Source organism: Leptosomus discolor, chromosome 22 (genome assembly GCF_034619465.1).
Source record: "Leptosomus discolor isolate bLepDis1 chromosome 22, bLepDis1.hap2, whole genome shotgun sequence".
Taxonomy (NCBI): Eukaryota; Metazoa; Chordata; class Aves; order Leptosomiformes; family Leptosomidae; genus Leptosomus; species Leptosomus discolor.
This window is the reverse complement of record NC_141412.1, coordinates 2,512,557-2,528,149: the sequence shown is the minus strand read 5'-3', so window position 1 is coordinate 2,528,149 and position 15,593 is coordinate 2,512,557. Positions and strand designations below refer to the sequence as shown.

The 15,593-nt window shown below is 60.1% G+C and overlaps 1 protein-coding gene across 1 annotated transcript; it reads right to left on the bottom strand.

Moving 5' to 3' along the window:
* Positions 1–2,844: 2,844 nt before the first annotated feature.
* ABCG4 (ATP binding cassette subfamily G member 4) lies at positions 2,845–10,211 on the bottom strand. The gene is made up of 14 exons (XM_009951589.2): positions 9,983–10,211; positions 7,368–7,485; positions 7,152–7,284; positions 6,847–6,897; positions 6,532–6,677; positions 6,078–6,201; positions 5,716–5,830; positions 5,279–5,418; positions 4,856–4,954; positions 4,491–4,659; positions 3,821–3,921; positions 3,467–3,625; positions 3,184–3,302; positions 2,845–3,070 (listed from the first exon to the last, which is right to left on the bottom strand). Exons 1-14 carry the CDS (start codon positions 10,209–10,211, stop codon positions 2,845–2,847), a joined length of 1,929 nt encoding a protein of 642 aa, XP_009949891.1.
* Between the last annotated feature and the right edge of the window lie 5,382 nt (positions 10,212–15,593).

Sequence of the window (15,593 nt, the reverse complement as noted above, 5' to 3'; positions counted from 1 at the left end):
CTCACTGACACAGGAGGCCTGGGCTGCGCTGAACTGTCCTGGAGGTCCTAGGGGTGCTGCCAACCGCCCCATCCCAGACAGGCTGGTCCAAGCAGCCAGCTGTGGAGTCATCTGCCCCGGCAGTGTCCCTCCAGTCACATCGAGCTTGGACAGCCTGTTCCATGGGGTTTCTCTGCAAGCATCAGAGGCTGGCCAGCAAAGTCTTCTGTTGCAGCATCCCTGTGCATGGGGAACATGGGCAGTCACGGATGCCTGCTGGTAGCCCCCTTCTGCTCCACACAGAGGCCATCGCTAGTCCATCTCGTCCTGGTCCTTCTGGGAGTGGCGGTGGCACTGGCTGCGACAGCACAGGCGCATCTCAGGAAGCATCGTGTGCTGGGTGCAGACAGCAGCAGGACACGGCGCTGGGGATGGCAGTGCCTCCGGTGTGCAGGAAGCAGGACCCACCACGAGAGCTCCGCTGCCAGAGAGCAGAAGCTTTGCAAAGCTGCACCATTGGAACTTCCTGCCATCTTGGAATCCATCCAGGGGAAAACCCTCACCCCAGCAGTGGACTCTGTGCTGGGCAAGGCTTAACTAGCCACAGCCCAAGAGCAAAACAGAAGTGGGGTATTGGTCCCATCAGCCCCACAGAGAGTGAGATGGAGAAGGGTGACAGCCCACAGCTCCACCATCCCCCCAGCTCCCTGCCCATCCATCCACCTCACAACAGAGCAGACACGGGGACCGTTCCCCACTCGATCATGCCACTGCAGCTGGCAGCACCATGTCCAGGAGACTGCAGCCCACTGAGCTGGCAAGGCCCCATCGCAGAGCATGTCACAGGGCTGGCAGTGAAGGAAGATCCAGGAGCAGAGGTGAATACTGTAAGGGACAGCAGTAAGTCAGACAAGAGCTTCTGGGGAAAACCCCAGCGCTCAGCATGGAAAGGGCATCAGAGCACATTCTGCTTCCAGACCCTCTGTGCAGTTGAGCCCCATGACTACAAGCTCCTCACAGTGATGCTGTCCAGGCACAGGAAACCTGACCTTGCCGAGTGCCGAGCATCAGTGCTGCCGCACGTCTGCCATCCACCTGCAGGCCAGCCAGACCCTGCTGTGTGCAGCAGTCCCAAGACGAGCCAGTAAAAGCAAAGAACAGTCTCAAATTTTTGCTGAAATCTGCCATTTTCCCTGCAATTCCCTGCTGCTCAGAGTGCCAGCAGCAGCAGCATCTCACAGACTACACTTGAACCAGGGCCCAGAGTGACAGGATGGGGCAGAGCTGCCTTCCCCATGTCCATCCTCATTAAAAAGCAGTGAGCTCCCATATGCGTGGGTGACCAGTGCAGCCCCGTGACACCAGTGCCAGCACACCCACAGAGACAGGCCTGTGCTATGCAGCTAAGCGGTGTGCTGTGTTCCCAGCACAGCAGCATGTGCAGGTGCCCCACCAGCTCTGGTCTCAGCTTTGTTCCTTTGGAGAGCCAGCGAGGTGCTGAATGCCTTCCCTCCACAAGGGGTGTGGAGGGGCAGGTCACTTTGGAGAAGCCACCAGGGACACTTGCCAAAAGGAACCTTTTCCTGATACCAGTCACAAAGCGCAAAGCCCTTCCCAGTGTCAGGGTCGCCCAATGCAAAGAAATCACTCCGAGATCTCACCTGCTTTCCAGTTCTGGCACTGCTGGGACCCCCTTCTGCACGGTGTTACCCTGTGAGGTTTGCACTGTGATGAGGCTGGGCCTTCCTGGGGCTGGCATCCCCTCCTTGCACGGCCGGTGCTGAGCAAGGCTCGCCCTCCTTGTTCTGCTGATACAGCCACAGTCGTGCCAGGGGAAGAGGGGTGAGGAGCAAGACGGTGAAAGCGAAGGGCTCAGGACCAGCTCTTCTCCCCGCTTCTCAGCTGCCTGGCACTGGCAGTGTGTGGGAACCTAAATCCTCCCTGCTCCATGCAGCACTTAAAGGGACCAGTCACTTCTCTCTGTGTTGGTCGATTTTATCCTCCTGGGCTCAGACCCCAAACACAAGAGGGACTGAACACATGACTCCCTACGGTCCGAGAATACTGTCTCATTCCTACAAACCCTGCCACATCCCCAGGTTTGAAGAATCCAGCTCTGAGGATGGTATCCAAGCAGAAGTCTGAGACAGAGCCCCAAGTCCTTCTCTGCCTGCTGGCTCCCTTTCACCTCCAGACTGGGAAACACCGGGGTTTATAAAAAAATGAAAGAAAAGGAAAAAAAGAAGGGGGGAAAAAAAAAAAAAAAAGGAGGGAGGACTTGTGGAGAAAGTAAAAGGGGATGCAACAGTTTCTGTGGCTATGGCAACAGGAAACACTAAAGCCTCGTGCAACTTGGTCTACTGCATCTTTGGCCAGGGCGAGCAACGGGGCAATATGCTGCATTACTGATCCGTGCTCTGCAGATGTCTCCTCCTGGCTTCAGCCTCAGGCTCGGGCAGCCCCTGGGCACTGCTCCCCTCCTGCCCAGAGCAGCCAGCTCCTCTTGGCCTCGCTCAGCAGACAGCCGTCTCCATGGGACTGTCCCTGGTGTCCCAACACATTTGGCAGAGAAGGGCAGAGCCGGGCAGAGGCGACAAAAAGGGACCAAAGCTCCGTGGGGTCAGCAGTCCTGGGGGAGAGGGTGGCACATGCCAGGGCTGTACAAAACTTTTGCAATGAAGAGTGTGTTGAAAGGTTAAAACAGTTCCGAGATGCTCAAAACCCTTCTCGACTGAGCCAGGCCTGGCTGGCACCTACTGACGCCTCTGCCGCGGTCCGTGACCTGCTAGGAGCACTATGTCCATCCGCAGAACGTCTCTCACAGCAGGCCAGGCCTGGGAACGGCACCAGAGCCACATGGCTCCTTTATCTCTCTGATTTGACTTTATACCTGAGGACCAGGTAAGCCAGGAGCCGCAGGATGATGAAGAAGATGCCCAGGATGAGGAAGTCCAGGTAGAGCTTGGCCTCCTCCACATCCAGCTCCTGAAGGATCTTGATGGGTTTTTGGAAAGGGCAGAAGTCCTCGAGGCACTCCAGGTCCTCGCGTTCCATGGCATAGATGGTGAGAATGACGCCCTCGAAGCCATACCTAGGGCAGAGCACACCACGACAGTCACCACCGTGTGCCCCAGGCAGCCCCATTCTCTCCCCAGCCCATGGGAGCCCAGGCAGGGAGCTTCTGGATAGAGCACGGGGTCCCACCTGACATAGGAGACGTAGGAGCTCCACTGCAAGTAGGTGGGGATGGTCTTGAAGCTGACAAAGAAGCCCGAGAAGAGCAGGACAGGGATGGCAGTGACGGGTCCCACAAAGGTGGCCACCTGGGGAGCAGAGGCCACTGGGTGTCATGTCCCTGTGCACAGATGCACCACCTGTGGCACTCTGCCTATGAGCAACACATTCCCTCCACCCCTCCTTGTCGTGGGACCCCCTGCAACTCTCCTCCCATCTCCACTTAATGGTCAAAGCTGGGGGCCCATCCGACCTGCAGGGAAGTGGAAGCAGCTCCGATGAGAAGCCCGAGGGACTGGGCCACCAGGGCAGTGGCGGTGGCCAGGGCAGAGAAGAGGAGGAAACGTGTGGCTTCGGGTGGCTGGCCCGTCATCCAGTACACGATGCTGCAGTACGCAATGGGGCAGATCACCTGGAGCGGGGCAAGCAAAGAGACCACTCCGCTGGACCCACAGCCATCCTTACCCCACAGCCCCTCCTTGGGAGATGGAGGGCCACAGGGACCCCTCAAAGGCCAGCCCTGGGTATTGGGGTAGCTGGGCAATTGGCTGTGCCAAGGAAGGTACATCAGCATCGGAGCCACACTTTAGTCTAGTTGAAAGCTCACCTGGAAAGGCACATCTGCCATGGTCTTTGCCAGATAATAGGCTTTCAGGCTGTACCAGTAGTTCAAGTGCTCTCGTAGGAATACAGACATCTCCTGGGGGACTGCGTGGAAACAAGAAGTAAGTAGCCAGCAGTGCCCTGGCCTGGGCTGCTCCAGCACCCATTCACACCTGCCCTGGTGCAGGCAGAAGTGATGCTGTCCCAGCACAGAGCACCAGGCAGCCTCCTGCCTGTGCCACGATCAGATACTCAAATGTTCAGCAGGGAAAAAAAGTCAGTGACCCATGTGGGAACCTTCTGCGTGGAAAAGTCAGCTTGGCTGGGGGTTTTTCGGTAAATTTTCCGTGGAAGTGAGAGAGGTGAAGCAACAGAAAATGCAGACATTTTCTCAGCAAAACAAAATAAAAAAGTTCCAGCATTCTGCTTTGAGACAGTAAGTACATTATAGCCAAACATTAAATAAAGGTCAAAACTGCAGTACACCCAAACAGAAGTTTTCCCTCTCTTTGTTTGAATGTTTTTCCTCTCCCCTCTTATTTCCCCCCTTTCGTCCAATTCATCTGGCTCCACCACAGGCCACCCAGCAGATGCATTCCCACAAGCTGGAGCACCCCTGCTCTGCCCCAAGGGCTGGGAGCAGTGAACAGGTGTCGGGGGAAGGAGCTCCTTACAGGTGAGGATGGTGGGCATCAGCGCAGCAAACATGAGGAAAAGCATGGAGAAGAAGAGAAATCCAGTGTTGTTGAAGACTTTGCCCGCATCATTGCCAATGTGCAGGTAGAGCAGCCCGATCAGCACCCCGATGCAGATGTGGGACATGAACCGCAGGTGGGTCAGCACCTGCAGGCAGAGAGGGTACAGGGGCTCAGCAAGGCCGGGCTGCATCCCATGAGCATTCCAGGGAAGCAGAGGACAGCCTGCCTGCTCCTCAAGGGTAAGCCCCACTCCAGCTCCCATTCAACCCCTGTCTCTGCCTGCCTCCAGCGACCAACTGGCCCCATCCCCTCAGCCCTGGCCCAGCCTCCCCTGCCCTCACCGTGTCCCTTAGGATGCAGATGAAGGTTCTCTTGAAGAGGATGCAGAACTGAGTTGAAGTGCTGGTGGCAAACGTGTGGCTCTCGATGTGGTCCACATCCTGCAAGACCATGGGCAAGTCAGGGACACAGGTCAAGTTCACAACACAAGCTCCCTACTCGAATGGTACCCAAACACTCCCAGGGTGCCTCTTGTGAACACTCCTGGTGCGAACAGGCATTGCCAGCTGCAAGCGCAGAGCTGTGGCTCAAGACAAGCAGAGGCTGGCTGAACACCTCTACGCCCCTCACTGTGTCCAAGGGGCTCTAGGCATCACAGGATACCCATGTACTGTGGGGCAGTGGGGACTGACGTGTCCCTGGGTGGGCACCCCATTACCTGCTGCCCCCTGTCACTGCAGGAGGCTCCTCTCATACCCACTCACCGCCACACAGTGTGCCGGGCATGACGGATCCGTCTTGTCGGGGCTGCTCTTCTTCTCGGCCATGGTGCACATGCCATTCTGGACGGCGCGAAACAGGACGGGGTTGAGGTCCCCGTACTCTCCTGAGGCCAGCTCGATAACTGTGGAGGACACGACCCCTGAGAGGTGCCAAGGCAGCCCTTGCCATCGCTTTGCTCGGCCTGCACAGACCATGACCCCCTGGGGCAGGGGCTGGGAGCCCAGCACAACCATCACCCTGCTTTGCTGCACCACATGGCAGCACTGCTCAGCCAGAACCTAACAGGAAGGTCACGGGCAGCCCTGTTCCCTGGGCAACCCAAGGGAATGCCAGGCAGCCCCTAGCACTTACGCACTGGGTTTGGACCTTGTCATCCTCTGCTCGCCACCACAGCCTCAGGTGGCGCAGCGATACTCACTGAAGTCAGCAGGGTTGTGGTACGTGGGGCAGTGGAGGCCAAGACCCTTCAGGTAGGGGATGAGGTTGGTCACGATGCCTTTGAAGATGCACTGGCCCTGGCTCAGGATGTACAGCTGCAAGGAAAAGCCAGGATATGGCAGGTGCAGAGCAGCCAGGGGCACTGTCACCTGCTCCTACCCACCTCCCCGTCCTAGGCTGATACAGGGCACCCTTGCCAGATCCCAGCTGTCAGGGCTGCGTGCCACACAAGCCCCAGGTCAAATGGCTGCAGCCCATCCCTCCCATGGCCTCTCTCCTGGGTCATGGAGACAGAGGGACCCTGCACCCCTGAAGAATCACACGTCCTAGCCCAGTCCAAACCTTGTCAAACATCTCAAAGAGCTTGGCACTGGGCTGGTGGATGGTGCAGATGATGGTGCGCCCACCCTGAGCCAGAGACCGCATGAGGGAAACCACCTGGAAGCAGGAGGCGCTGTCCAGACCGCTGTGGCCACACAGGATTGGGTGGAGGAGAAAGAGACAGCAGAAAGAGAAGGGGAGAGTTGAGAGGGGGAGAAGTACATCCTAAAGGTGTCCCCGCTTGCCTCCCCTTGTGGGGACCCTCCTCTCAGATCAATGGAGAAGAGCATCCCTTTGCAGCCCCAGCCATGCCATGCCTCAGCCCTCGTTGAGCTCTGGTGGGCACAGTCACATCCCACCCTCAGGTCTTGCAGCCCTGCTGTGTTCCAGGGCGTGCCGGCCACCCCACTGTCCCCAGCAGAGGAAGCCCAGATGGGCAGGGAGTACTGGAGACCCCCAGACCCTGTGGCCTCACCTTGTGGGCTCATCGAAGAACATGACTGGAGGGTTGTTCACCAGCTCCAGGGCGATGGCCAGGCGCTTGCGCTGGCCCCCTGACAGTGAGATGGTGCGGGTGTAGGAGCACTCCAGCAGCCCCAGAGCTGTCAGGATCTCGTTCACCTGTGAGATAGCCTCATTCACCATGGGCTCCCATGGACCCTCACCTCTCGAGGCCTCCACTGCTGGGTGCCCCTCAGCATCCCCTGGTCCCTCCAGGGCCACCCCTTCCCTACTGTCCCCATCTTGGGAAGAGATGAGGGGACCTGGGCCCACTTTCCTCTGCACTTACCAGCTCCTTCTTCACCTCCTGCTTCTCACTTAGCTTCAGGTTAGCAGAGACCTGCAGGGAGAGAATGGGTAGAGGTGACTGTCAGATGTAGGGAACAGAATCGACTGCACCGTGGCCTCATCCCTGCCTGGCCAAGGGCTGGGAGCAGTGGCTCAGGATGAAGGCAGCAAGAACAGCAGGATTTTGTTCCCACGTCCCAGAGCCTTTGGAAATGCCTGATGTCAGTGTGGGCTCAGTGCCCAAGGACACAGTCCACAGGATGCCCCACAGAGTCCAGCAGGCTGCTGGGCTCCCGCATCACTCACCATCATAGCCTCTAGCACGGTGAGGTGTGGCAGGAGCATGTCATCCTGCATGATGTAGCAGGACATCTTGCGGAAAGTACGCAGGTCCCGTGGCCGGCCATTCACCAGGATCTGGCCCTTCATGCCAGTCTCCCTGCAGGAAAGAGGCGTGGGGGAATGCAGCACAGGGACTCCAGCCCTGCACCCCCAGACATGCTGGCTTCCCCCCAGCCTCACCTGTACCCAGCCAGGATGTTCATGAGCGTGGACTTCCCAGCACCTGAGGGCCCCATAATCCCAATAAGCTCCCGCTGGCAGAACTTCCCTGACAGGCATTTGAGGAGAGTCTTGTACCCTGGAGGGAGAGAGCAGCATGGATTTGGCTTTTCAGAAAGCAGCAGCACTACAGGGACTGTGATGCCATCCCAGTACCTGGGGGACCTCAGGACATCCATCTGTCATGCTGGGGGCTGCATATGCCTGGAGACTGTCTCCCTCAGCATCCCCAGAGCTATAGCCACAGCAGCTGTCATTTCCAGCATGATCCCTGACCCTGGTCCTTGGTTGATGCCACCAATTTCCAGTGCTGAAGAGGCACGTGCCCTGGGTGAGGGCATGTACCTGCCGAGGAAGATTACCAGGCTGTGACATTGGTCCTGGGCATGTTGTCAGGTCCCAGTCCATAGAGCCAGTGAAGAAGGGCAGCGAGAAGCAGGGTAGCATGGGGCAGGCAGATTCCCCAAGTCCCCTGGATGCTCTGCTGCTACCTTCATTGGCATTCATGCTGTGACACTCAGCAGCAGCCACTGCTAATCAGACCTGGAATTATCTCTGCTTTAAACGCAGCTGATTAGCATTTTCTGGCAGAAGGAACATGATGTGTCAGGAGTAGGGAACAGGCACAGCCTCAGGCTCTCGGGAGCTGCCCCCAAAACACAGCCCTGGCAGGAAAGCAGTGGTATATAGGGTGCTAGGACCATAGTGAACCTCAGACCAAGTCTGAGTATCTCCCTGCTGGAAACTGGAAATACACACACCACACCCACCCCACCCCCCCCACGCCCCACAGTGGCAGCTGGTGTTGGGCAAGGGCAATACATTCATCCCCTGCCCGCAGGCTGGAGCAAGCCTCAGAGCCAGACCAGCTCAAAGTCCTACCACCACACAAGGGGGGCAGCCCCTCTGGCTTGTCCATCCCCAGGACAGGAGATCTGGCACTGCAAGCTCCCAGTTCCTCCACTGCACCCCTCAGAGTCAGGCACCCTGTATCCAGGAGCGGGCCTTGCTAGCAGAGGGGCAGCGAGGGCCAGGAGGGGAAGGCAGGGGGCTGCGCATGACGGCGGCAGAGCGAACAAGCCTTGCAGCCCCCCCGGCACATGCCGGCACCACGCACATGGCTCCGGCACAGCGCATGCTGCTCACGTCGGCGCCACTGCAGCTTGCGCAGCGGTTACTTGCGTTCATTGACTGCCAGTAACCTCCTGCTTCAGCAGAGCGGGCTGCCTGGCCGGATCCTGGGAGCTGAGGCCAAAGGCACCGGGAGCTCTCCACCAGCTCCTCCACCCGTGCGTGGCATCAGGGAGAGGAGAGTCCCTCCCACTGCCACCCCGAGATCCCAGCACCCCTCGGCATGCTCCTCTCTAGTCCAGCTGCCCGAGCCTTTTTCCCTCCCTACAGGGCACTGGCCCACTAGCAAGCAGCTGGCCCCCAGGGCTCCTGACCTAGGGAACCCGTGGTTGTGCCATGGCTTCTCCTGGGATGCTTCCTCAGCATCACAGACAAACAGGCAGACCTCATTCTGGTGGATGTTGGGGCTGGTGCCACTGTCTTTCAGTGCCTCAGTTTCCCTAGCTGCAGAGCCTGACTGGGGACAGGGTCAGAGGCCTCATCCGGTACTCCTGGCTAGCAGGCACACTGTTGAGCAGCCCTGTGCCCTCCGTCTGCTCACCCCAGGCCCCCACTCATCCCTGCCTGCCTTCAGCTTCTGCAGATCAGCTCCCCCCTTTCCATCTCACGGGGCTGCCTGATTGGCATCCTATTAACTGATAGAGCTAATTAAAGCAGACTACCACCCACCAGCTGCCATCTGCCTCCCCTCTCCCCTCCCTGAGCTCTCGGCCAGAATCACACACAGGAAAGGGGATTGTGGCCTCAGCTGCACAGGGAGCCGCTGGAAAGGAAATCCCCTGCAAACCACACGTATTCTCCTTGCCAGGCTCTGAGCTGGAGCACCCCTTGGGGTCTTCTGTTGTCAGCACATCACACGCAGCCGTCATACCCCAAAGAACAGTGCTGGGGAAACTCATCCATCCTGGGTGCCCCTGAACCAGGAAATCTGCCCCATCTCCCCCATGCAGCCCTGGCCACAGGCTTCCCTGGGATGCGATCATCGCACAGCAGAAGCGCGCAGCAACTGCTGTGGGGGACCTGCCTGCCCTCCACCCGTAGGTGCCCAGTAAGGACAGTCAGCCACAGCATGGCTGCAAACAGCACCTGGCGCTCAGACAGACCATGGGGCTGGACAGCCCGATCACCCAGCCAGCCCCTCCTGCTGCAGGGGGCAGCAGGGTGAGCGCAGGGGGACCGGCTCCAGCACCTCCTGCTGTGACTCCCTGTGTGCAGCCCCGCTGCCATGCACTGAGGCAAGTTCCCGCCAGCAGGCAAAGAGCTGAGGCACTCTGTGCTTGCAGAAGCTGGGGCTGCCTGGAACAGGAATTGGGAAAAAAGCGATGAATCCAGCACAGAGGCAGATGCTGGGGACCTGGGTGAGATTAAGGCATGTAGAACTAGAGATGAGTGCAACAGCCCTGCAGGTCCCCTCCCCCTGCCCTCCCCCAGCCAGCAGCTCCTACCTCTCTTCCTCCACCAGGAGCCTTCACGCACAGAGTAGGACAGGTCAACGAACTCAATATTGACAGCCGAGCGCTTCGGGAGGTGGGAAAACCTCTGGGCTTCTGTGATGTGGTTCTCCACCTTCTTCAAGTGGGTGGTGAGGAGTGGGGCATCTGGGGGACTGGCATGGCACACCGTGTCCTCCAGGGCAATAGAGACGCACGCGGGATCCATACCCTTCTCTGCCATCCTGCTGCTCTGTGAGAAATGCAAAAGGATCAACTCACAGTACGCCACTCTCTCAGGACCAGGGACTGCAGGGCCAGGGACCAGCCCACAGCAAGTCCTCTCACGCCCTTTCCTGCTAGCTCCAGGCCTCACTGCTCCTCTCTGCCCCGTGATACACTGTCAACTTGTGGTCTGGCACCCACAGCTGGATGGAAGGATGGACCTGGCCAGGGCAGCCAAGCCTACACCCTCATGGCAAGGAGCAGCTGATCAGCTCCACAGTCAATAATTCATGCACCTCCTGCAGCTGAGTCCAGCTCTGGCAGCAGTGCTGGCAGGCTGCTTAGCTCCCTCGGCCCCACTGCTGCTGGGCTCCCTGGCCCGCTCCTGCCCGCTATGGTGGATGCAGGATGAGATGTGGGAGAGCTGATGTTCTGTCCTCAACCGAGGACACCCAGCTGTGCCTGGATGTCCCTAAGGGCTCACCAGGAACTACCCATGCCTGGCATGGCCAGGGCTTGTGGGACACAGGTATGGGGTCCCAAGCAAGCAGACTGTTCCAGCCAGTTTCTCAGACAAAGCATGCCATGCCTCACCCAGGCTCCTGAGGCAGAACAGTCCCGGCTAGATTAGACCCTCAGCTGGTGCCCGGGGTCCCCACGGGCTTGCTGGAACAGGGAGGTGGCCCTGCTAGTGCCAGTCCTTCTCTGCCTCCCTTGGCTCACTTCACCTTCCCGGTTCTTACCGGCACAGCCTCAGAGATCAGGCCAGTACTTAACTGAAGCCATTGCCCAATGCTAATACACGCACCTGCCCAAACACTCTCCTGCTGGGCAGTGTCTTCTGCCTGCAGTCATCCCCACAGACGGCTGCAGCACGGCCAAGCTCCTCGTGTCTCCGCTTGGCTTGAAGACTCTCTGCAGTGCTGGGGGGGGGATGTTAAGCCAAGCAGGGTGGGGAGCACACTAACCCCAGGTCCCACTGCGGCCCCAAAGACTGGGAGGGGGTCGGGGATCCCCACAGCACCAGCAAAAGCAGCCTGAGCTGTGCCTGAACAGGCCGGGCCCAGCACCCATCTCTTCTCCAAGGCTGGGGTCCTAATGTTTCGCTAACCTACATTTTGCTGAGGCGCAGGCTGCAGGCAGCTCCTCGCTGCAGCTGCAATGCACACACACAATCCCCTGAAAGGGGAAGCCGGCATCGCGAGGAGCTGCGCCGAGATCCTCGCAGCCCCTCTCTCCCCTTTTCAGACAGATCTCTTTCAGGGCTGGAAGAAAGACAGCCCCAGCCCCAGCCCTGGGGAAGAAGAGGTGGGAAGAAGGGCTGCGGGATCCCAGCACTCATATCCCCGCTCTCAGCAGCCGCCAGCTCCGGGAAGCGCTTGGCACAGCGGCTCCGCCGTGGCACGCAGCTCCAGGGTGCGGGCCAGCGGCAACGGGGGGCTTGGGGGGGGGGGGGGGGGGCACCACGCACAAAGCGCCCTCGGGCTCACCTTGACTCCTCCGGCTGGGCGTTACAAGGAGCGCTAAATCCCGCAAGCCGCTCTCCGCGGCTTAGCCCGTCCCCGGGGCGAGGGGTGGGGAAGGCAGCTTTGCCGAGGATGTTCTGCCTCCTTCATCCCGGCTCCCCGCCCGGCCCCCCTTCCATCCCCGGCCGGCCGCCCGCAGCCCCCCGCCCCCGCAGCCCGGGCAGTGGGAGGGGGCTCCTCCAGGGACGGGGCTCCCGCAGGCCCTCCCCGCAGGCTCACCTGGCAGGCTGCGGGCGCGGCGGCTCCTCTCCCCGCCGGCAGCGGCTGCGCCCCCGCCGCCGCCGCCCCGCGCCCGGCCGTGCCTCCGCCGCAGCGCCCTCCGCCTCTCCCTCCTCCGCAGACAAAGGGGCGATGCCCGCGGCGCGGGCTGGGGGACGGCGCCGGGCAGGGAGCGGCTCGGCGGCGCCCGGCCGGTCCTCAGCGCCGGGACCCAGGCTGGGCGCTGCCCCCGCGGGTCCCCAGCCGGGGTCCCCTCCCCATCCCTCCGCAGGGCTGGGCTGGGCGGCGGGCTGGGCAGGGCGGGATGGGGGCTCTTCAACCCCCAGCCCAGCAAGCGGTTAGCAGCCCCCCGGGCCCGGCTGCTCGGCGATGCCCCTCTCCGCCAGCGTTGTCCTTGCTGCTGCTGCTGCTGCCTGTCGGTCGGGGCGGCAGGATGGGCTGCCCAGGCAGGCAGCACTGCCAGGCAGCGAAAAATCCTCTTAAAGGGACCGGCCCGATTTCCTCTCTCCGCAAGCCAGAAGGCCCTGAGCATCCCCAGGGCGCAAGCCTGGGGTTTGCCAGCCCTATCTCCGCATCCCCTCCAGCACCCCACCCCGGTGCCCGCTCCTGGTCACAGCTCCCTCCGCTGCCACCTCAGCCCAAAACCCCAAGAGCCCAACACACCCGAAGTCCGCTTCTGCCCCCGCTCAGCCCTGCACTGGCCTGGGACAGGGGCCGCACCACCGTGCAGCCACCCCAGTGGGGGCACAAGCTGGGTGAAACCGGGGCTGCGCCCCAGAGCACTGCCGGGGATGCCCACACCAGGCACCAAGAGCCAGGGCTGGTGGGGTTACAGCTGGCCGCAACGGGCCCTGGTAGGAGGGCGCCCGCTGCTCCTAGGGCTTTACCCCCAGCACACACTCCCCTCTGCAGCTCATCACGCAGGACATGCCACCCACCGCAGCACCGTGCCTGGCTCCATCCTTGCTGTTACTCACACCTCTCACCCACCACAGCACTTAAACATGAAAGACATATGGAAATGAGTGGCACTAACAAGAGCATTAATTAAAAAGCCATCTGTTGAGCAAAGGAAAGCCTTCCCTTCCCATAGCCAACCCTGGGCTGGGGCAGTGCTTAGGGCAGTGATTTGGCTCCTTGGCAGAGCAGGACCCAGCCAGAGGAGACACTGCGGGGCAGGGCAGCCCATAGGCTGGGCAGGGGTAGGGCACAAGGAGGCAGTCACGTAGCCAAGCTTCACATGGAGGTCTTAAGTCATCTCCTCACGGAGCAAAAGGCATGCCGGACCCATCCAGTTTGCGTTCAGCAAGCTGACTCCCAGCCCCACGGCACTCACTGTCAGCAGGTCTCAGCTCAGGCCCCCTCTGTGTAGCACAAAACAACGCTGCTTCCCTGCAGGTGGGCACAACCAGGGTCTGGGAGTGAACCTCCTTAATGCTAAAGCCTCTTCCTTCTCAACTTCTTGAGGCTGGGTCAGGAGCTCCTGAGACCAAGCTGGTGGCCATACAGCAACCAGCAGCTGCTGCAGCATCCTGCTGTGGAGTTGTTTCAAGGCAGAAGGCCAGCAGAGATGGGAGACCAGTGCCCAGAAAGTCTCGGCAGCCAGTGCCACAGGCACATTCAGCACCCATCTGGTCCCCAGCTAGGACCTTCCTACAGTGGTCTTGACCATAGCTGTGTCCGCATGGTGGCTCACACATTCAGGACAGTATCAGCAGCAGAGGGAGCCTGTCCTGGCCCTGTCAGGGATGTCCAGGGCTCCAAGGATGGAGCAGGCAGCAGAATCTCTTTGCATGACTAGAAAACCTGTGCATTTCCTGTAAACATTTTTAATTACCCCTGGTGGTGCTTCTGGTCCTCTAGCTCCCCTGCAATCCCATCACGCGTATTCCAGACCACCTTCTCTTTCCCTAAGGAAATAAAATTTCTGGCTTTTCCATTGCTGCTTCAGAGGGAGCCAGGGTGGTCCCCAGGGAGCATAAGGCTGTTCCCAGCTGGAGCTGGGTACCAGAGTCAGCATGAATGCAAACCACCGAGCATGGCTCCAGCGAGAAGTGAAGGGCCAGTAGGGAGAACGAAGAGTTTAGGGAAGGGAGCCTGGTCAGAAACCCACTCCTGAGAAGAGAGGTGGCATGGCACAGGGTTACAGCAGTGCCCATGACGGCTGCTCCTGCTAAGGGCCGCATTAATAGCCGCCATGCACAGGCTAACAGGCCTATGTCATGGGGATAGTGGGCAGATCCCACACTCCAGCTCTGCCCGACAGCTGCAGCAAGCACAGAGGGCAGATCTACCTCTCAGCCCAGGGCCTGGCCCATGTGCAGCAAATACCTGGCAGGGAGAAATCATAACCTGCAGCACAGATGGGATAGATACTTCTGCAACAGGCACAAGCACACAGGCTACCTCTCCCCTGAAAGGGAATATAAGCCTCCTCTGTGAAGCAGCCAGGCAAACAGAGGCCGAGACACCAACGTCCTCGAGGCCAGCTGCAGGAAATACATGCAGGTCCCCAGCGCCTGCTGCTCACAGAGCATCCCCTGCCACTGGAGCATCACAGGATGGGGTCAGGCAGGAAGGCAGCCCTGTGAGAGAGTGAGTCCGTCTCTCCTCTCAGATGACAGCCTTGGGACAGATGGAGCTTATGGAAGGAGTACAGCGATGGAGACACGTGGCAAAGGGAAGACGACATCCAGGGTGGAAGCATCCCTCGGTGTGGGGCCAGTGGCCACAGTGCCGGACAGCCCAGCTCTACCCAGAGGAGGCTGTAGGGAGAGCGAGAGCAGCAGATTTTGAACTGTTTGGCAGCCTCCAGCTCTCAGCATCAACCCTTCCCTCAAAACAGTGAGACAGGCCCTTACCAAAGGTGGGCAGCCACTACCAGGACTCACCGCATGGGACGTGGCAGTCGCACTCGCAGACGTCACAGCGCAGGAACCAGCGGGCCCAGCCCGAGTGCTTGGTGATACAGCCTGAGATCTTGATGCAGCCACGATTGAGGAAAGCTCCGAGGTGGGCCTGGCTGCTGCAAGATGAAGAGCACCTCCCAGTAATGTCCCGCTCACTGATCTCGATCCGACCTCGTAGGCAGATCCCTGCAAGAGCAAGGCCAGAGCATGTCATGGGGTGCCCACCAGCCCTACAGCCCTCCTGCAGCGGGCTGGGGGAAAGGTGGGATCGGAGACATGCCTGCAGCCCTCCCGCCTGCTCTCCAGCATGACACCCAGCGGTACTCACGGAGGCAGGTGGGCTTGGGGGTCCAGCGGCCATCGGATTGGCAGGCGCTGGCCGGGTCACCCATCAGCAGGAATCCAGGCCGGCAGCTGTACCGCACCACTGAGCCGACCCACCAGTCATTGCCATACACCACCGAGTTGAAGTCCGCTTCGGGCCGCCCGCAGTTCACTGAGGACAAGGAGGTTCCCACAAGCAGGGAGGGTCTAGCACCCTGTGCAGCCCACTCAGCAGAACAGCAGCCCAAGGGGATGTACCCGGACAAGGTTGCGGGTCCTGGGTGAGGACCAGGGTGCTGGGCAGGATCTGTGGCTGCCCCAGGCTGCGTCCCCTTGCGGCCCGCGGACCAGGCTGCTGGAGAGACTCCACGCACGTGTGTGCAGCACAAAACCTGCCCTCCCCAGGCTGACTGCGCCAAGCCC

Excerpts from the sequence above, each read along its gene's own strand:
- ABCG4 (XM_009951589.2), bottom strand. The coding sequence starts at position 10,211 with ATGGCAGAGAAGGGTATGGATCCCGCGTGCGTCTCTATTGCCCTGGAG. Across the intron at positions 3,922-4,490 it reads GATGCCCACCATCCTCACCT|TCCCCCAGGAGATGTCTGTA; the intron begins GTAAGGAGCTCC and ends GTTTCCACGCAG. Across the intron at positions 3,626-3,820 it reads TGGCAGATGTGCCTTTCCAG|GTGATCTGCCCCATTGCGTA; the intron begins GTGAGCTTTCAA and ends GCCCCGCTCCAG.